Raw genomic sequence first — 21,819 nt, 5'->3', positions numbered from 1 at the left:
ACACAATACAACAGAAAAATAGGCAAATACATGAACAGCATTTCATGAAAGACACTCATATGCCCAATGAACATATGAAGAAATGCTTACTTACCTTTATGAGTAACCCACAAAATGCAAATCAAGACCAGAATGAAATCCCATTTTACATCCAACTGAATGGCAAAAACTAAGTCTGACAACACCAAGAGTGGTAGAGGACGCAGAGTAACAGGATCTCTCTTACATTACTGGGGGAAGTGCTTATTGATTCAACCACTGGGGAAAGTTTGAAATTCTTCAGTTTGAAGACAGACATTCATATATCCAGCAAACCAGCAATTTTATTGCTAAACATATATCTAAGAGAAACTCGTTCAAGAATGCGTATAGCAGCACTTGCTTGTAGTATGAAGAAACGGTAATGTCCCAAATGCCCACTTACAGGAGAAATTGTGGTAGCCACAGTGGAATGCTATCCAGCAATGAAAATAAGTGGTGGAGTGGAGAGCTACAGAAAACCACATGGATGATTCTGGCTAATAAAATATGTAATAAAATAGCAAGCCCCCAAAATTGCATGTGCTGCACTTTATTCTACATGCCATGATTGTAGACCGATGACACCAACGTGTCATGAACTGAAGGCTAAGATTAATTCAATTTTCTGCTTTTAAGGTCCATTTGGAGAAGAAAACCAAACACACACACCTTTTAAGAGGCCTACCTGTACTTTGTTTTTGTGCTGATATAGGACTCCAAACGATGGCTACTCAAGGAAGAGTAACCAAACATTAATGGTTATTTTATAGAAAAATGAGTTGATGACATACTGTGTTCTAAAGCTCCAACTATGATGGTTGAGTTTTGAGTGCATTTTAAAAAAATGATAGTTTTTAAAAAAGGGAACTTAGAATAGTTAAGGGACCTTAGAAACTATTGAAGTTAAAGGACCTAAAAGTATTAAGCAAGAAAAAGGTATGCCTTGAAGGAGGTTGGAGAAAGGTAGAGACAGAAGAATGAGTTAATTTTACATATGACATATAATTCTTTTAAGATATATAGCTAACATATGGAGGATGGATGATTTAGGAAGAATCTTGGTTTCAGTAGCTTCCAATTGCCTAAGAACCAATGAGAAAACTAATTCTAGTTCAATATAAAGTAAGAACTAATAATGGGATGGGATGGTCTGTGCATAAGACAGTGAACTCCCTGCCACGAGAGACACTGAGGTGCGTACCGGCCAATCACCAGCCATCAGGGTTACTGTTCGAATGTTTCTGGTACTAGACCCTCCTAATACTGAGATTTTCTGAATTTAAAAAGTACATATGCTATAACCTTCCACAATGCTGGGTAAAATGGCAGTTAGTTTTTTTTCTGAAAAAAAATTTTTTTTGGCTTATGCATCACTCAGCATTCATACTCACTGGTTTGATATCGTTCTCCAAAGAAGCAAGGAAGTCTCCCCTTGTCACCTGCAGGCTCTCTGCTTTTTCCATGTCTACTTCGACTTTAGTGCTGGCCTAGTTAGAAATAAAACAAAATGTAAGGACTTCTAAGGTTTAAGAACATTTTTTGGCCTAAGAATGTAACACCTGAAGATTTTTAAAAGTATATTTTCACATCTCTCTCAAGTTCATAAACACATATACCTCTGCCTGAACAATTCCACTTCTAGGAATTTATCCCATAAATATATTCACAAATGTGTACAAAGTTATATTACTATAGTGGTTTATAATAGCAGAAATCTAGAAGCAAATCAAATGTCCACCAAGTGGGTACCAGTTAAGTCATTATGATGCATCTGTATCAAAGAACTCTGGATAGCCATTTCTTTGTGAATGGGGCATGGAGAGGAGAAAACACACACAGAGAGTCTCTAAGAATAGTGGCTGCCATCCTTATATCAGCATGGCCTCTAGAGTCATTAGAGATGCAGATACCCAGTCCCACCCCCTTCAGGATTCTGAGTTAAGAGGGTCCAGGCATTTATATTTTTATAAAGTGCCTGATGCTCAACCAGGCCTGTAAACATTCTTCTAGGAGACCAAGGGCCTACAGCTTTCATTTGCACTCATACTTTGTGCCTGAGAGTCTATGTGCCAGCTCCAAATATTCCACTTCCTGCACCTGGAGCTGACACCTAGAGCAGACATCTGGAGAAGCACCCAGGCCTTTATCAGCACTTGGAGCCGCCTGGGCCTGATGAGTGATTGAGATACCAGCGCATTTTTTAATGCGACTGGGCTCACTCCCAATCACACCGGGCAAGCCTGTCTAATATTTAAAATGGTACTATGGTTATACAAAAAATTATCTTTAAAAAATATCTGATTATAAAACAAAAGTATGTTAAGCAACATCAATTTTCCATTGATTATTATAAAATATGAGTCATGTTCTTTTAGGAACAGACTGCTGAGACAAATAAAATGACAGACTTTTTTTTTTAAAGTCAGTTTTATGAGATAAAAAGAACTGTCAGGAAACTGAATCAGGATAAATTTATTTATCTCCCTTCCTGCCCCAAATCCCAGGAAATGACAGAAAGTTAGAGAAGAAGGTGAAGAAGCCTAGAAGATAAATCCAGAATTTTTAACTCTGAGAGGGAGAGAAGAGGAAAAACAAAGATGGAAGAGAAGAAAACTTTCCACAGCTGAAGAAAGCTGTGTCTTTTCAGTTTACAGGGTTCTGTGAACGCTGATCAGGGTAAAGGAAAAGAAGCCCACATCTGTCTAGACTGTGTTGTGAAGTATTGGAGCACCAGAGGTGAAGAGAAAGTCCTAGAACCTTTTTGAGAGACAAAAACAGGTTACTTGTGAAAGAACCTAGCAGCATGAGAAACTAGAAGACAGAGTATCACATTTTCAAAATACATGTGTGTCTCTCTCTACCCTAAAAGTGGTTTCCATGTACATAGGAAGATACAGGCAAGCCTTTTTATAACAGTACTATGTACAGTTCTAGCCACTAGAGCAGCAATTTTTAACTTTTTTCATCTCATGGCATACATAAATGAATTACTAAAATTCTGTAGCACACCAAAATATATTTTTGCCGATCTGACAGAAAAAATAGGTACAATTTTGAGCCATTCACACCAGATGGCTATTGTGTTGGCTGCTGTCATTAATTTGGCAATCTACGGGAAAGGAGGTCACTGCCCCTGACTAAATAGACGGCTATTGCACGTCTTGAAATTCTTGCTGAGTAAGACTTTTTGACGTCTAAAAGAATTCTAGCCCTGGCTGGTGTGGCTCAGTGGACTGAGTGCCAGCCTGTGAACCAACAGGTCGCCAGTTCAGTTCCCAGTCAGGGCACATGCCTGGGTTGCAGGTCAGGTCCCTAGTTGGGGGTGAACAAGAGGCAACTGATCCATGTATCTCTCCCACATTGACATTTCTTTCTCTCTCTTTCTCCCTTCGTTCCCCTCTCTCAGAAGATAAATAAATAAAATCTTTAAAAAAGAAAAAAAGAAATAAAAGAATTCTACAAGGTGTAAACTTTAAGGTAAAAACGAAGAAGCCAGTTCTGACATTAAAATCCCAATGAAGCGACCAGACTCATTTTAAACAGCCCTAAGTTTTTACTATGATGATGTTTTGTATTTTTGATTTCCTCTTACAGTGAAACTGAAATGACATAAACATATAGTGATATGGAGGGAAAATCTTATTTGTCTTTCAATGTTTGCCAAAAAATATGATAGATTTCAGGACTGAAATTGGTGTGCAATTTGTCTTTTTACTGAGAAAGGACTCACCCAATGAATTAAAAATGAATTAAGATGGAAGGATTAGAGTTACTTTAGAACAAGCTGTTTTTACATACTTCAAGAATTGTAGAAGTTATCTAATTATAAACGATCAACAGAATGATGACCGTAAATTATGCCTGACCATGAAGTTTTCTAAGGCTTTCTCTTCGCTATTTTTTTATTATTTTATCAAATTAGTAAAACCTTATTTTTTTTAAATTCCGCAATTCTGAATTTTTACTCACTTAGAAAACCTTTTCTCATTTGTCTGAATTAGTGCAATTTTCACCTGCATTTAATTTATAACAGCTAATCAATACAGAAGAGGCAACATCTTTCAGCTTATACCTGCAGAAACTAATAAACTTGTATTTCAACACTAGCAAATATCAAGTGGTCACCCTTAAATTTCATAACCTTTTAAATCTGACCTTTGAAAGTTCTTATCATTCCTGTTAAATTAAGGGTAGAATGACCTCAATCAATCAAAATTCTACAAAAAATAAATAATTTTATTAAAGTTCTGCAAACATAAATAGGAGCTTTCATTCAGTTGTGAAGAGTGTGTGTGTGTGTGTGTGTGTGCGCGCGCGTGCATGCGTGTGTGTGTGTGTCCTCAATCCGTTTCCTCACGACAGATTACAGCAGAAGAAATTTAGGTTATGAATCTTCTCTACCTGGAGCAGAAATTCCTTTCAAGATAAAACCACCAAGTGTCACATGAATTTTACTTGATCATATACATGGGTGTAAGTGTAAATGACGTGACCACCAGGTGTTCATGATTGGATTTGCCGCTTGTTTTAGAACGCTGGGCAGAACCGTTTAACAGGGAGGACCTGTTTAGTTCAGGCCACCTGACTTTGTTTAAACCTAAATCGCTGAAAAGGAAGTGAAACACACTAGTAATGGCTTTTTATAATACGAAGAACATCATGACAAATAGTTGATTGTTGTGTATAAGTTCTACACCAACTTTAAATCACAAGTTTCAAATTACTTGGTCATCCGTCACTACTAGTAAAGATGACTAAAGCTGTAAACCTTTTGCTCAGCTGAGGAGGAGTCTTACTAGGAAAACAGTGTTTAAAGATCTTTTGACAATACAAATTTTTTAAAATGCAGAAAAAGAAAGAAATGTTAGTATACTATTTGTTGTGGGGTGGAGTTAGTGTCTTACATATCCTCTCCTTCTTTGAAGTACCTAACAGTCCCTTGTATTAGGTATTGTAGATACTATAAAAAAATATTAAAAGCTCTTTAGTACGAAAAGGTGATGATCACAGGTCAATATGCATCACCTGATGTTTAAATTAAAGATAATTCGATCACATGGAAACAGTGAGGGAAATTATGTCCACTATTTGCACCACTTCTTACCTGCAAATCTGAACGGTAATATATTCCGTATACTGGTAACTAACATGTTAGTTTCACACTTAGGAAAACAGTCAACAAAACAAAGAAACTCAGACATTGAAAAGGATGTATGGTATCCTCTCAAATCCTCCAATAACAAAAACGTAAAGAATGACTTACAGGGCTGTTCAAAATTTTAGTGTCTCTGGGCCACACTGGAAGAAGAGGAGTTGTCTTGGGCCACACATTAAATATATCATGACACATAATCACAATAAAATCTCATAATGTTTTAAGGAAATTTGCAATTTTGTGTTGAGCTGAATTTATAGCCATCCTGAGCCGCACGTGGCCTGCGGGCTGCAGGTTGGACACCCCTGATTAAGGCACTTCCACACACAGTATTTGATTTCATTTCCACAGAAGTCCAGAAACAGGTAGTTATTGCCCTTTGATGGAGCAGAAACAAAAAAGGGAAAGAAGTGTAATGCTAAACCACGCCTCAGGACTACGGAATATGTGATCTTTCCACCACATCTCATTGCTTCGTGTGTACAACTAATACATGCTTAAAGAAAGCGTGTTTCTTAGTGGGATGATGGCTTAGAGACATTTTGGGATAAGATTATTGTGGTTAAAATGCAAATAACTAAATAAAAGAAAAATCTGGAGGCTAATGCACATGAAAAATTTGATAACTAACAATCTAGTTATTGTGGACTTTATCAAGAAGCACTGATTGGTCTGAGGTGAAGGATCAGTAAGGTGGGGAACAATTTTCACATCATTTACAAAACTTTTCTTAAAGTCACCATCACTTCTTACCAAGACTTTTCTAATGGCAAGAGAAAAAAGAAAAGAAAAAAGAAAAAGAAAGGAACAATTTGCTTTATACAGAACGGACCCAAAATAGTATTCCCCCACTATCCAGACCTTTGGCATTTTTTTAAAAAAAGGTAGTAGTACTAGTATTCTCCTCGTCCTGGGTCTCCAGTATTTTAAAAGAGGTTTTTCTTATCTGTCTAAAGTTACTTTCTCAAGTATGGCATTCTTGAGCTAGAACAAAGTCATTGCTATTATGTAGGGAAATTATGACTTATAGATAGAGTTTGATTCAGAATACACATACATATAAATTGACTAACTTTAAAAATATTTGCTAAATACCTACAATGTTTTCAGTATTTAAACCTATTTGTGATACTGCGGGAACATCAGAGATTAATAGGATATGGGCTGGAAGCTGACAAACGTTTTCTGTAAAGAGCCAGGCAGTACGTGTTTTAGGCTTTGCAGGCCAGGCTATCTCCGTTGCAAATACTCAGCTCTGCCACTACAGTATGGAAGCAGCCACAGACACTTTGTAAGTGAATGGGTGTGGTTGTGTTAAAAAAAAACTTTATTTATAAAAACTGGTGGCTGGCCAGACATGGCCCATGGGCCAGTTTGCCAACCCCATTTGGTTTGCAATCATCGCTAGAAGGTACCCAAATAATGAGAATATACTCAATCTAACTGCTCAGGCTTTCATTAGTTCCTGCAAGAACTGTTATAAAAGTTCTCCTCTCTTGTCTGTGTCGCCAATTCCACTCCCTAAACACTCCACTCGACACAGCTGCCAGAGTGATCTTCTGTTTTAACACTATGTCACTTCTATTCTTAAAACTCTTCAATGGCTTAGCACTACTCACAGAAAAAAGTCCGTACTTCTTAGCACAGTATAAAAGGCTCTTTGTGCTCCATCCCCTGCTTTAGCCTCTGACTTGAGTCTCCTCGCAATCTCTCTCTCTACCTCCCCTCCCTCCCTTTTATGCTGAAGCAATGCTGAATTACCTTAACACATCATGCTATTTTGCGTCTCTCTCTGTTCCCTTGCATATATTGTTCCTTCTACCTAAAATGCCCTACCCCACCAAGAGACACATCCACACAGGACCTCCTCTGTGAAGGTTCTTCTCTCCCCATCAACTGACCACAGCTGACACCTTTCACTTCCTCACTTCCATGGACTTTCTATGAGCAGGATAGACTGTGAGCTGCTCAAGGGCAGGAGATTTACTTCTTTGCAGTTGTAGCATTAACCCCTAGCATAGTGTCTGGCATATAGTAGGTGCCGAATAGGTCTGTTTTGAACCAAATGTACCATAAATGATACACTACAATTTCAGGAAGATAATACATCATTCTTGAAAGAGAGAATCAGAAAAGGTTTGAAGAAAGTGGTGGCATATGGACCAGGTATTGAAAAGAGAAGTAAACAGAGAGGGTAAAGACTCTCAGTGAAGAAAAAAATAGTAGAAAGTAGAATAGTAAAAATAGTAGTAAATTAATGTCTGATGATCAGTGAGTATTTCAGTTTGACGGAGATGTATGGGGAATAACTGGGAACACATCTGGAAAGGCGAGCTTAGGACCTGAGGTCTAGAGGACCTTAAAGACAAAGGCTAAGAAGTCTGTACTTTGTTCTGGAGACAAAGGTAACTCACTGAAAGTCTCTGAAGAGCAGAATGATATGAAATAAGAAGATTCATCAAAGGGAAGGTAGACAGTGACAATGAGAACTGAAAGACACTGCCAAGATGGAACTGACAAAACTTGGCAAATGACTTGATGTTGGACACAGTACAGTGACAGGAATCAAAAATAAAACCCTGAAGTTTTAAGCCTGGGAAATTGAGATATCAGCAAAAGAAGAGCAAAAAGAAAAGTAGGTAAAAAAAAAAAAACAAGTCGCCTGGCTGCTGTGGCTCAGCGGATTGCGTGCCGGCTTGCGTACTGAAAGGTCACTGGTTTGATTCCCAGTCAGGGCACATGCCCGGGTTGCGGGCCAGGTCCCCATTTGGGGGCATGTGAGAGGCAACTGATTGATCGATGTATCTCTCACACATCGATGTTTCCCTCCTGCTCTTTCTCCCTCCCTTTCTCTCTCTAAAAATAAATAAATAAATCTTTTTTTTTTAAGATAGCAAATTTTTTTTGAAACATTAAATGAAACCTGATAAAACACCCAGGTAGTTATTTAGTATAAATTGAAAGTGGGCGACATACTTTCAAGAGATAAGACATAAATCTGGAAGCCATGTATCTAGAGGCGATAACTAAAACCTGAAGAGGAGAAGGGATGCTAAAGGATCAAACGTACTTGTTCAAACTTTATCAAAATAAAAGTATGCTCAAATTTCTACCAGAGTATCAACATATGATTGTCCTAATTGGCAAACATGTCCATTTCCCTGACTCTGAATCCCCTGAGGGGGGAGGCCCTGGTTTACTGTCTTCATGTCTCCAGCTTAATACCTCAAAAACAGCAATTATGCCGTCTATTTACTGAATGAAGCAGCCCCATGTAATTCTAGAATGTAGGGAAAAAATCCAACTTCCTACAATATGTTACAATTCAACATAGCACAAAGATTTAAAAAATTCTTCAAAATCTTCATCTTCACACGTATCAGATGGAGGCAAACCTCAGGCAGATGGGTCAGCGGTCACCATGCGGCAGATGCCACCGTGACTTTCCCTGTTGCTCTGAAGATCCAGCAGTCGGTAGTCAACTCCTACTCCTTTTACCATGAATCTATTCTATCAAAAGTCGGCATCAGCCTAGCCCTTGGCGCACTTGAAAGGAAAGAGGGAGAACACTGGCAGGTGTATGTGCGGGCCTGCAGGCTCCTACTCTGTTGGTTGACCGGACCGACCTTTATGTGTCTGTTCATGGCAGTGGACTGTGCCGCTCGCACCAGGCCCTCCAGCTCAGCACCGCTGAAGTTCTTGGTCTCCACGGCCAGTTCTTTGATGTCCACGTCAGCAGAGAGTAGCTGATGCCCTCTCATCCTTGCTGTGTGGATGTGAAGGATCTGCAGTCGACCTTTCTCATCTGGTAAGCCTGATAAAATGGAAAATAGAGATTATTTTATTCCTAGCGTTTTCTTAGAGCTATTCAAGCATGTAAACATCTGCTTCTCATGATATACAACTCTGCTAACAAACATCAAGCTAGTGGGTTATGTGACTTTGCTCCTGTTAATGAACTCTAAATACGCCCCCACCCCCAGGCCATCAGTGACAGGTCTCACCTATTTCCATTTTCACTTCCAGTCTTCCAGGTCGGAGGAGGGCCTCATCTATCAGATCCGGCCTGTTGGTCATTCCTGAGCACAGGTGTTAAAATAACATACAAATGATCGCAGTTCAAAAACAAGATAAAATGTCCCTTAAGTAGATGTAAGAATAGTAATTTATCTTAGAAGCTAAGAGGACACTTTATAAAAGTCAAATAGAAAACCAAATTATTCTCAAACAAAAATATCATTTGTTCTTGATCTGCTTTAATGAAAATCCCTGGAGACTTTGCTTTAACATTTCACTACTGTACAAGTCAAAGGAATATAAATACAATGAAATCTTCAAATACTGAAAAAGGAACAGTACAGTTCAGAGAGGGTCAAAGTGGGAGAGGGGCCACGTGAACCTGATCTGTCTGACCCTGAAGTCCCTTCCCTTTTTGTATGCTAATGGTTTTCAGTCTTTATAAATAGTAGACACTCCCCCCTCCCCCAATGTCATCTTAAGAAGAACCTCAGCACATTAACAGTTAAAGATGAAGTTATAATAGGATGCATGATCGGCAGCTCTCTCCCTGGCCCTCACAGACCCTGGAGGCCCTCTGAGGACCCCTGGAGGCCTGCAGGACCCAGTCGGAAAACCACTGCATCACACTGCACTCTCCGGCGAGCTGTATGCCTAAACCCATGAGTCACTGAAGCCCATCTTTCATTTCTCCTATTAAGGCTACACATTAAAATAGTCAAATTCTTCTATATCACTTGATTCTAAACATTGGCAAAGTAGTACAATTACAACCTACACAGATCTTAATTCTGAACTTATGTATCTAATGTTTTTGAAATCATAGTACTTTTTTTTTTTTTTTAGAGCAAACATACCAATGACTAAGATGTTGTTCAGTTGCTCCACGCCATCAATTTTGGACAGCAGCTGGTTGACGACAGTGTCATGGACCCCCGTGCTACCAGCCATGCTCCCTCTCTGCTTGCAGATGGCATCGATTTCATCAAAGATGATGATGTGCAAACCACTGTTAGCACCAAGCTAGCAAGGGAAGAAATTATATTAAAGAAATTTGATTATATTATATTAAAGGTCATATAATTCAAATACTTTGAATGTATTATTAAACAAACTAGTCAAAAAAGCAAAGCAAAGCTTCCTGCAGATAGACTTCATTCCATGTTGACTAATAAATATAGAAGTCTAGTGATGGTTGCTGCCCTCTCAAAGATATTGGAATCACATTCTTGGAATTCTGCAGACCGCAAATGCATCCCAGAACCTCTTATTCAATAGCCATAAAACAAACAAACAAAAAAACATATTATACACAATGAAAGTAAACAGTCAAACATACAACTAACTGTTCCTTTACATTCATTTCTTATCTTACTATTTGAAAGAATTCTTATACTTATCAGAGGCTATTCTTAAGCCAGTGAATGGCAACTCACTCCCATTTTCTCTGACTTTTGGTGAGGGGATTGTCCCAGAAACAGTGGGGTTAATGTCCATGTGTTTGTCAGCTTTTGTAGTTAAATGGTAGCTCCACCCAGAGGTCCACTAAGGACTGGGGAGGTGGGGACAGGAATTGAGCATGATTCATATTCAGTTATATCACAAGAAAACAGATTATTTTCTCCTAACAGTCAAGTGAGAACAGAGACAGTTTATAAAAAGAACATCATCAGGGGGGTGCTGTTTATTCTGCATAGTGATTTCTGTTTTAGTTTATTATATATAGAGTCATTGTCAAAATAAATTAGTTTATATATTTAAAAATTCTAACAGAGGCAAATACTTTTAAATGCCAATGATTGAATAGGTTAAGTTATATGGACGCTCTAACAATTTATATTTAAGTAATTAAGTCTCTTATTAGAAACCAAGAAAAAATTTTAAAACAAATACATTAGGACTTAACATAACAGCTGTAAATAAACATAACCTAAATAAATATGATAACATATGGATAATATAAGACGGGCCTAATGAGATTAAGGATTAGATATGGTTGGTATTCATTAAACCTCTGGCAAGGATAGAATCTCTTTTTAAATAGGTTTTTAAAAAACTTATTATAAAAGTATTAGAAGTTAGCTGAGCAAAAGTTGTACAGCTAAGTTAAAAATAAATTATACTATATCACCTAAAGATATCTGCTATTAACATTCTGCAAATTTATTTCTATATTTTAAATTTATTTTAATTACAAAATTGGGAACTTAATGTATCTGGTATTCTCTTGAATGTTAACTATTCTTTGAAAACAATTTTAAATGGTTATTTTTGTTTCTAATTGCAAAACAAATGATATTAGAAAAATTTGGAAAAATACAAAACAGTAAAGAAATCACAATTGCCTAAAATTCAACTAGCTAGAAATAACTAAGATTATTAATTTGACACTATGTAAATAATTTGTACCCTGCTTTTCTTCAGTCCAGACATTACCTTAAGCTCTTTCCCATGCCTGTAAACACAACTACACAGTGTGATTTTTAATGGTTCCATATTTCATTGTATGACTGGTTTTATAGTTTAACTCTCCTATTCCACATTAATTCCTTAGTACAGATATTTAACAATGTCTAAGTTTTCAGTATTATGTACATTGCTGCAATGAACTTCCTGAAGACACCTTGTTAGATGCCTACAAACAAGGCAACCTGAGGAAAAGGGGGACCAAGAAAACATAAGGTGATAGATAAATGTTTTATCAGAAGTAGGAAGAGAAACAGTTTCAAAAATGACCTGAAGGAAATTAGACTGGGTCTAAAACACATACAAATATACAGAGTTGTTTGTTTGTTTTTTTAATCAAAACCAGATAAAACACTGTTTGATCCAGCAATTCCACTCCTTAGTTTACAGCAACTCTACTCCTAAGTGCCCCAAACTGGAAACAACCCAAATGCCCTTTCGTGGGGGAATGGATCAACAAACTACAGTACATCTGTATGAAGGAATACTACTCAACAGTAAAAAGGAATGTTTGATACATGCAACAACTTGGATGAGTCTCAAAGGAACTATACCAAGTGACTGAGGTAAGTCTTAAAAGGTTACGGCATTCTCAAAAAGAAAAACTCACAGGATGGAGAAGAGATCAGCAGTTACCAGAGACTGCAGGCAAAGTGGGAGTGACCACGGACAGCATGAGGGGGTTTGGGGGGGAGATGCAAATGTTCTGAATCTAGATTTTAGCAATGGTTACATAAAAGTCTACACCTGCTAAAATTCATAAAACTGTACACCAGAAGAAGTCAATTTTACTTCATAATAATGAACAGAAACATAGAAAAAATATCTTATAATATATTCTATTATTCATATGTGGAATATTATTCATTCTTCAAGGCACCACTATGCAAGGTGATTGATAGTCATGTGCTCATTAAGGTTTCCAAAATTTAACTAGGTATTATCATTTTTTTCCTGAACATTACCTACAAAATTGTTGTCCTTCCACAAGTGTTTTAAAAACTAAATTCAAATCTGAAAAAATTAATTTCTCAATATCATCATGGTTATTGAACAGATTTCTGATGATAAATGATAGCTTGCCATTAAAAAAAATTCAACACTAAAAACTATTCAAGACAGAATGAGGAACTGGAATTACAACCTTAGCTTTGCCAAACACTTCTACATAGTAGGGTAACACTTCTACACAGTAGGGTCTTCGGTTCAAAACAAGCAGACACGTGTATGTGACTAAAAAATTGTGGGACTCTACATTATTTTTATAAACATTTTTATTCAAGGTTGTCTGCCAATAGAGCATGAGACGAAAAAAGCACGTTGCTGTCTATGTGCCTTATGTTGCCGCTGGAATCGTGACTTCCTTCTCAGGCCAACCTCAAAAATCACCTATGTGCAAGGGAAGCCAGAGACAATAGGAACACTGTGTTTGACTAAATGATCACAGGAGCAATCTGTCCCAAACATAATTCAGTACAATTCTGACCTTTTCAGAGCCTTACTAATCTTATGACCTGTCATCAGGTCCCTTCCCCCAACTTGGTCAGCAGAATAACATCAATTTTTACAGGTGTGCTACTTAAATAAAGCCAGGTTCTCACTGCAATAAGTTAGGAGTCAGGTAATGTCAGAATTAATGTTCACAGATTAATATAGTTGAATCATCAATAAACCCCTTACCAAAGAGTTTAAATTTCCACAATGCAATCCTCTTCAATCCGCTGGCTTCTAGCTCTGTCCTTACCATCTGAAAAGTCTGCCCCCATAGAAACAGAGCTGATGCTGCTGAGCTCCTGGCAACAGCCTTCGAAAACCCCTGTTCTATATTTAACCAGTCTGACCTATATGCAAGTGCTCGTCTCTGTCAGCCTGGACGGGCCAGAATCACAGAGGTGGTGCTTTTCTTCATTATGTAACACACATACACCCTCCATGGGGTCATTAGCTGAGTACACCAAGCATTTTCTGGATGTAAGAATTGGGAAAGGTATAACTGAAAAGTCTGACTAAGATTAACACCTACCTAGAAATTCTTTCCAATTCAACTTTATTATTAATAGTGTCATATTTAAACTGTCTGCAAGTTTATTTATAATGATTAATATCTCATGACTTTTTTCCTTTAGATTTTATTTATTTATTTTCAGAGAGAGCAGAAGGGAGGGAGAGAGACATCAGTGTGTGAGGGAAACATCAGTTGCCTCTCGCACACCCCCAAATGGGGACATGACTTGCAACCCTGGCATGTGCCCTGACTGGGAATTGAACTGGCAACCCTTCCTTTCACAGGTCAGCACCCAATCCACTGAGCCACACCAGCCAGGGCATGACTTTTTTTTCATAGAAGTCTTCCACAGACCAAAAAGAAAAATATATTAAAATAAAGTAAAAATAACACTCATTTTATCTGACAATTGCCATACGGATCCACTGGGTCTTTTTATAAATCTTAAGCTATATTATGTTATTTCAACACCCTAAAAATTATGTCATCAGTTCTCAAGTATGCTAAAAAAAGATTGAGGAAAAGAGAAGCGATGAAACTGTTGAGAACGATGCAATAGTGAAATAAATATCACTATGACATCATCCCTCAGTTTTCTTAGTGCTGTCCAAAGTACCGCATCATCTTTGGTGGAGACACCACCCACCAGCCTTGTTTCCTAATTTTAGTTTTAGTTGAACACAGTTGAGAATGCAGATGTTTTAAATTCCCTGGCCATAATGGCAAAAACAAGACAAAGGAAATCGATAGAGAAAGGTATGTCACAATTACATGGATCTGAGGTTAAATGCAGAGTGAGACAGCAGCACCTGAGACTCTAATGAAGACGGTGAAACTGATCACTTAAAAGGAAAACCTCAGACTATGTGCCTTCAGATGATGATGTTCTACATAAGTTTTCTCAAACTCAAGAATGAGTGAAGAATATATTTCTAAGACCAAAAAGAAAAAAATGCGACATTTTCATCCAGTTATGTATTCACAAACAGTCTCCAGTGTGCTGTATTGTGACAAGAAACTAGGCCATCTCCTTTTTCTAAAAGGACACATGGCATTATTTTGCCACCTTTTATTTCAGTTGTGCATCAAAATTTCCTTGTTATGGTTTCTAAGTAGACAAATGCTTAAGGCAGGCACTAGGAGAGATGACCAGAAGAAACAGATGACATACACATAAAAAAACTGGATTGACCATTCTAAAAGGTGTATACAAATCTAAAAACAGAAATGTTTTGCAATTATGGAGCATGTGATGGGGGCGCACAAGAGGCAACCACACATTGATGTTTCTCTTCCTCTCTTTCTCCCTCCCTTCCCTGTCTAAAAATAAATAAAAATAAAATCTTAAAAAAATAGAAAGTAATAGATACAAATTAAAATAAAAAATTAAAAAATATTTGAATAGACTTCCACTTCTCTTTAATCTTGCATTTGTAAATTATTTGTAAAGTAACTTTAATTTTTAAAAAGTTCTTTCAATCCAGATAGTAAATGGTAGTGACTATTTTTCTTAGTGTACTGAGTGTTAAAAAGACATTTGAAGCAGAAATATAGTAGACCTAGGGATCAACTATATAACTGAATTGGTTCCCGGACTGTCTGAAGAGTTTAGATCAGTTACTGAACTTGCACCATCCACCAGGATCCGGGCCTGCTAGAACAAAAGGGGCAGAAAAGGCAGGAGACCTGAACTTGACTAAGAACTTAATAGGACACAGAGAAGCAAGGGAGAAAACCCTCTAGTGTAAAATGGAAATAATTCAGTGCTCAACAAGCAGACTTGAAACATTAAAGCGTTGCTATAAAGACAATATTTAAAATTTATTTTTACTATCAACAAAAATCAGAAAAAGGAGGAACTATAGTAAATTAGATTTAGTAAATCTTACTAGATTTAAGAGAAAATATTAGATGCTAGGTTATATCTCTGCTTTCTCTCCCATTACAAGTAGGGCAGCAATCAACATCTTGATACATCTTGGTCCTTTTGTGCACAAGTTCAAGACTGTTTCTCTGGGATGGCTGTCTTGAAATAGGGTCATGGGGCTTATGCATCTTCATTTTTGTAAGATGTTGTCTACAGAAATAATCTGAGGTCTTGCATGGTATTACCTTCCTCCAGGAAGTATTTACAATTCTGCCAGATGCCTGGAGGCACTAGTGATTTAGGAAGCCTCAATCCAATTTTAGAGAATGTCATGATTCAAAGCTGACCCACAGCTTCTTTGACGGCATGTCCACTTCTGGTTAACCCTTACTCCTATGGTGTAACCCTTCAGGGTCCCAACTCAAAATGAGACATGTTCACCAGGGGTTCCCTTTATGTGGGCCAAAGGCTCTACACTCTGCCCCTGTTACTCCCCCTATCCTATCAAAAGGGCTGCATGACTGTCCAGCAGCTAACTCCAGCACTGGCTAATATCTCCAGAAAATCAGTGACCCTTTTTCCCCTTAGCCTCCATATACTGGGGCTTTTTTCTCTGGGCCTCAATTCTTCTTCTAGATCTTGTAAGTTCTCTGATGCATTCAAGCAAAAAAATAATGAAATATTTTGTTGAGCTTTCTGATAGTCTCCAGTGGCAGGCATGATTTGAGTTACCTAATCTGCCACTACCAGAAGTAGAAATTCCAGATTTTATCTGTATCTTCACCAATTTCATTGCTCATCATTGTTTCTTGCATCCACTGTTTCCTTCTGGGTTCAATTTCCTTCCGTCTCAAGTATTGTACATTCTCCTTCATACTCTTCCCACACACTTCTGTGACTAACTTTATTAGTCTTTGCTTGAAACCAACAAACAAACCAACAAACAAACTCCTTTATTTCACCTTTATTCCTGAATGAGAGTTGAACTAGGTATAAAACTTTCAGGTGACAGTTATTTTCACTTGGCTCCATGAAGATTCCATTCCACTATTTTCTGATCTCTCCTGCTAGCATTAAAAAGTTTGCTGCCGACATAATGGATCTCCCTTTGGATGTCATCATCATGTCTTTTTTGCTGATATTAAGACGTTTCTCTCTGTTTTTTACATGTTCCAGTTTCACTACAATGGGTCTAAAAATAACTTTTATTTATTCTATTTGGGCTCATGGTGCTAATGAATATGAGTATTTATGTGCATTATCAATTCTAGAAAATCCTCAGCCATTCCATCATTGAATATTGCTTGTACACTATTCTTTGTATTTGGACTTCTCATTTTAACTGTTATCTCAACTTCTTTTTCCTATTTTCCAACTCTTTCTCTGTGCTACACTCTGCGTGATTTATTTAGATCTATTCTTCTGTTTATCACTTCTCTCTTAAACTAACACTATTGGCATATGTTTAATCTGGTTGTTGAGCTTTAAATTTTGCTGGTAACAGTTTCCATTTATTGAAGCTATGTTAGCTTCCCCTATGAGAACTTCTCATGGCCTGGGCTGCTGGGGCACTCTCTGGGGTGCGCCTTTGGTATCATTAGTACAGAATTCATTTTTAAATCATTTTCTCAGCTTGTGGGCCCCAGATCATGGATGGGATGTGTGTATTTAAAAAAATCCTAAGCATGATCCATGGTTTAGAATTGCCACGAGAGATTCCTCAGCTCCCAATTCAGAACCCAGGTACACAGCTAAGGTTCTTGTTATTTCTCTGTGCTGATAGGCAGATATTTTCTAGTCCATTCTTTTCACTGAGAACACAACCTCTTTGAAGGTTCCAGAGCTTGGTCCATACCTTAAGGACTCATTTTCTGTCCTCAGTGGGTGCTAAAACCCAAACTCACACATTACCAAAACCAAATCTTCAGCTCATATCTTTATCAGTCTAATTTTCAGAGTTTTCTTTTCATTTCTGGAGATATCCTTTTCTTTTCTGAGAGCCCAATGATGCATTTAAAATGATTTGTTATATTTTCCCAGCATGTGAAGGGGTTTGGAGAAGGAAGGCTTTTAAGTTGTCTAATCTACTGTATTGCCAGAAACAAAAATCGCATGACTATTTTTAAACCCTCTGTCAATGAAACAAATATGTAATATTAGTAAATTAGTTTGGGTTTTCTAGTGTAACAAACAAAGATACATCCTTAGTCGCCTGAAAATATATAGGTATACATGTAGATCTATATATCTAGATAGAGATCCAGATGTAGATGTCTATTTACCAATCTACCTAGCTAGCTATAGAGAGATTAATTATAAGGAACTGGCTAAAACAATTACGGTGGCTGACAACTCTCAAGATCTGCAGATCTTTCTGTTCTATTTGAGTCTTCAACTGATTGGGTGGAGCCCACGCACATTAGGCAGGGCAACTGATTTACTCAGTCTACTGATTTAAATGGCAATCTCATCCAGAAATGTCCCCCACAAACACACTCAGAATAATGTTTAACCAAATGTCTGGGCACCCTGAGGCCTAGTCAAGTTGACACATAAAATTAAACATCACAATGAGTAAACTCGGGTTTTATTTTTTATTAATCTAATTTTTTTCTAAGACCCAAATCAAGCTTGCCTTTGAAACCTAACACCTCATACCTGTCACTCTACAACTGAGCTCTGTGGTAAATAAGTTAGCTTTCTGCACATGGACCTAACATACATATAATTCTACAAGTCCCTTTATGGATTTAATTTCTCCCTCTTCCAAAGGATGAGTTCAAATCTCTGGAAGTACTGCGGAAGAAAACTGTTACCTGAAAACATATTCACGATCTGTTTCTGCAAAACGTCTGGCTTACACAGTCCTCTGTCTTTGTATTATGAACACGTGGGCAACGATATCTGCTCACAGCATGTGAATCCCCCATAGTCCTGGCTGAGGGACATAACTTGGTACGAAATAAATTTTACCCTCAAGTTTTTTGAAACATAGATTGTACTAACAAGTTTTCTACCATAACTCGGTCTCACTCATAACAAACTTTTATCAAACTATACTTAGATTAACATTACCCTCCTTTGCTCCTCTTCAGCATCAGCAAAGAGTTTGCGAATGTTAGCCTCTGATTCGCCCACATATTTGTTGAGAATCTCTGGCCCGTTGACCACCTTGGGCTCTCTCGCATTCAGCATCTTGCCGATCTGCCGAGCCAAGAGAGTCTTACCACAACCCGGAGGCCCATATAACAGGATGCCTTTAACGTGTTTGCAGCCTAAAAAGGAAAAGGAAACAGTCTTATATCAACTAACTAAAATCCAAGTAAGACATCTAAAGGAAAGTTTTCTTTCTTCTTCGTATGCACATTATGAAAAATACAGTGATTCCATTAACTTATATTAATATCCAGGTGTCATGAATAGAACAAGAATGAACAAGTGAAGCTCTTTTTTAAAAAAAATTCAGAAACAATTCCCACACCAGTACCAATATTTGAGAGCAAAAGCTGCTGATTAAAGGTCTTTGGAAAAGTATATTTGAACTACCATTTAGAAAAAATACTTTTAACTCTGTCTCTTTGAACTAAATACCTAATTAGGAACTATTACTTATTTTTCATTATTCTTTACTTTTAAAGTCAGGGGAGAAAGAGTTCCGTTTTTTGGTAAATTTAACCTAAGACAAATCTATTATGACTCAGTAGGCTATGGAAACTCTATCTTAGTCATGAGAATCACAGGCCTACCCATCACACAAACTTTTACTGAAAGACAGCTGGATGGTATAGAGCAATCCACAGGATCCAGATGGATATTACAAACTGTGGATAAAGTTAAATGTCCTACTTACTCCATGTGACTAGTGCCAAGTGAGGCACACGCTTCCTCAGAGCCACCCAGATGAAGTTCCAAAAGAAACTTCTTTTCTAGACAAGACTGCTTAATGCCTTAAAGACATCATTAATAGCAAAGTAGCAAGACTAATGATCTAGATGTCCCAGGATTTCTTTAGCCAACTCTACACGAGCATTTTCTCCATTTCTTAAGATTAGAATGACCTGTGGTTTCTGTTTACTCACTCTAGGAATTCCCATCTTTCTTAGTTTCACAGTGCAGATGCATGACTTTTTTAATGAGTTTTTTATTTTTCCTATACCAAAAAAACCATGCTGTGAAATAATCAATTATTAGAATTCAGCGTTATACTCAAAACTACAGGTGAAAAAGAAATCTCTGGAAATGGAATATAAATTGTATGTTTTCATAAAAAACAGTGTGTTCTCACTTGGAATGAAAGCCTTAAAAGTTACATCTTTAAGAAAAAAATTATGACAATACATTTAAAAACTCACATAAAAGAAATCACAAGACACAGCCAACTCTACTAGAAATTTTAGACTCTGAAGAGGAAGACTCTTTGGGTTGCCAGTAAGGTTATTGCTTCCATCATCATGTCAAAAAGAACTCCCTTTTAAATCACTGAAAGCAATGAGACCTGTGCTTACGGTAAACCTTGCAGAGACGAGGGGAACTTAGTGGAAACCCTTGAAGGCTGAGTCTTAACCCTTCACAGCAAATTGCTGTGCTAAGAACCATGGTACAATAAAATGTCTTTGCCCTTGGCCCACCCTTCAAGCATGAGTGATAGGGAGGTGAAGGGAAAGGCCTTGAGCTCTCTAGAGGTCTATCCCACCAAGTGCTGCCAACATCCAAGTCACTGGGGTATACTGATGAGGACCTTGGAACCTGCCTGCTAATCTTCCCCTCCAAGCCAACAGCTACCATCATGATTTGAAACTATTCCTATATATAAACCACCTGCAGAGGCAGGTGATGATGGTTATGAAACAGGTACAAGGAGAGGGGAGCCAGAAAGAAGAAAATGATTTGCTGAGTACCTATAAACTACCAGGCCTTAGCCTCCTCTCCAGTTTAACTTTCTCCAAGTTTATCAACTTCTTCCTAACCACAGTTCCTTCTACATTAAGCCATTCTTTCTTTCAAGGACTCTCAACTCATTGGCAATTTTATATTCCTGGAGTACCCATCCCATAAACCCTGTGCACAATATGGCTTTATTGCACCTACACACTGGTCACAGAACACAGCCAGAGAATACTATACCACTGTGCTGTAGTCCTCACGGTTTCATGCAGTCCAAAGTCTGTTCTACTCTCACTGCTTCCTCAATACCGCATGCTATCCTTTACTTATTTCTGTTAGTTATCTCCCATTCCCCTTAGTAATTATCCAGGTGTTCACCGTTCTTCTCAAGTCCTATTCTTAAAGATGACCTACATTCCTACTTCACATTTTTTAAATAAATACTATGGTTTTACTTTAGCTCCCTGATTCTGTATCTACAAATTTATCTGCAGACACATCCATTCTCAACAACACTGGTTCTCAAAGGACGAGTTTCCTTCCTCTTCTCCAAGGTTTAAATTGCAATCTTTTGTGTACAGGCCTTCTTCTTCTCCATTAGACTGTGAACTATTCAAGGGCAGTTACTGTCTCCTCAATCCTAAATTGCAACCATGTAGCATAATGCCTAACATTTAATATGCATTCAATAAATGGCTGAATAAATAAATTGTGAATTCCTTTCCTAAAAAGCTCAAAGAAAAATAAGGAAGAGAAGACCATTTTAAAATTTTTATTTAAAGCTCTTAATTTATAGAACGGTGTTTACTTTCATAGCCGAACTAATTTAAATACCTAAAAAACACATTTGCAACGAGTGGGACTTTGCAAATTTAGCCAAGCAAACCACATAACATATAAATACTAGACTCTTCACTCTGTTTTTATATGTGGAAAATGCTCAATTAAATTGACTTAGGTTTTGTAAAATAACTAAACAATTCACAAAATATTATCCTTAAGCTTGAGAGAGATAAAATGCATTTCCATGGAACTTACTACATAATAAACAGATCTCTCAAATGACAGAATCTATTCAATGTAACATCAGTAGAAATACCGCAGAAGCTCTAGTGTGCATTAGAACTATAATACTTTTAGGATTTTAAGAAAGCACATCAAAAATATACACTGACATGTAAAGATTTTCAAAATCCACTTCCACAAAGGAAGCAGTTACTTGAATAAGCAGTGGAAATGAGACTTTGTTATTACTTATTATTATAGCCTATTCTGACTTATTAAATAAGCATTGGTCTCTAATTTTAAGTGAGTCATAAAAACTTCTCATAAGTGATTCCATTCAACAAAAGTGCATTAAGCTCCTGTTTGGGCTAAGCATGAAACTAGGTGTTAGGGATACAA

At 37.4% G+C, this 21,819-nt stretch overlaps 1 protein-coding gene across 3 annotated transcripts in view; it reads right to left on the bottom strand.

Moving 5' to 3' along the window:
• Positions 1–21,819, bottom strand: part of NSF (N-ethylmaleimide sensitive factor, vesicle fusing ATPase) — a 130,815-nt gene that overhangs the window by 45,385 nt on the left and 63,611 nt on the right. For all 3 annotated transcript variants that reach the window (XM_045837118.1, XM_045837117.1, XM_045837119.1), the window contains exons 9-13: positions 18,607–18,806; positions 10,051–10,216; positions 9,181–9,255; positions 8,803–8,990; positions 1,413–1,508 (exon numbers count right to left, since the gene is read on the bottom strand). In XM_045837118.1, the coding sequence (XP_045693074.1) occupies positions 1,413–1,508; positions 8,803–8,990; positions 9,181–9,255; positions 10,051–10,216; positions 18,607–18,806 (725 nt within the window). The remainder of the gene's footprint in view (positions 1–1,412; positions 1,509–8,802; positions 8,991–9,180; positions 9,256–10,050; positions 10,217–18,606; positions 18,807–21,819) is intronic.

This window comes from Phyllostomus hastatus, unplaced genomic scaffold (genome assembly GCF_019186645.2).
Source record: "Phyllostomus hastatus isolate PE091 unplaced genomic scaffold, TTU_PhHast_1.1 phas_contig_210, whole genome shotgun sequence".
In the NCBI taxonomy this organism is placed as follows: Eukaryota; Metazoa; Chordata; class Mammalia; order Chiroptera; family Phyllostomidae; genus Phyllostomus; species Phyllostomus hastatus.
Note: the sequence above shows the minus strand (reverse complement) of the source record. Positions and strands in the feature narration are given on the sequence as shown.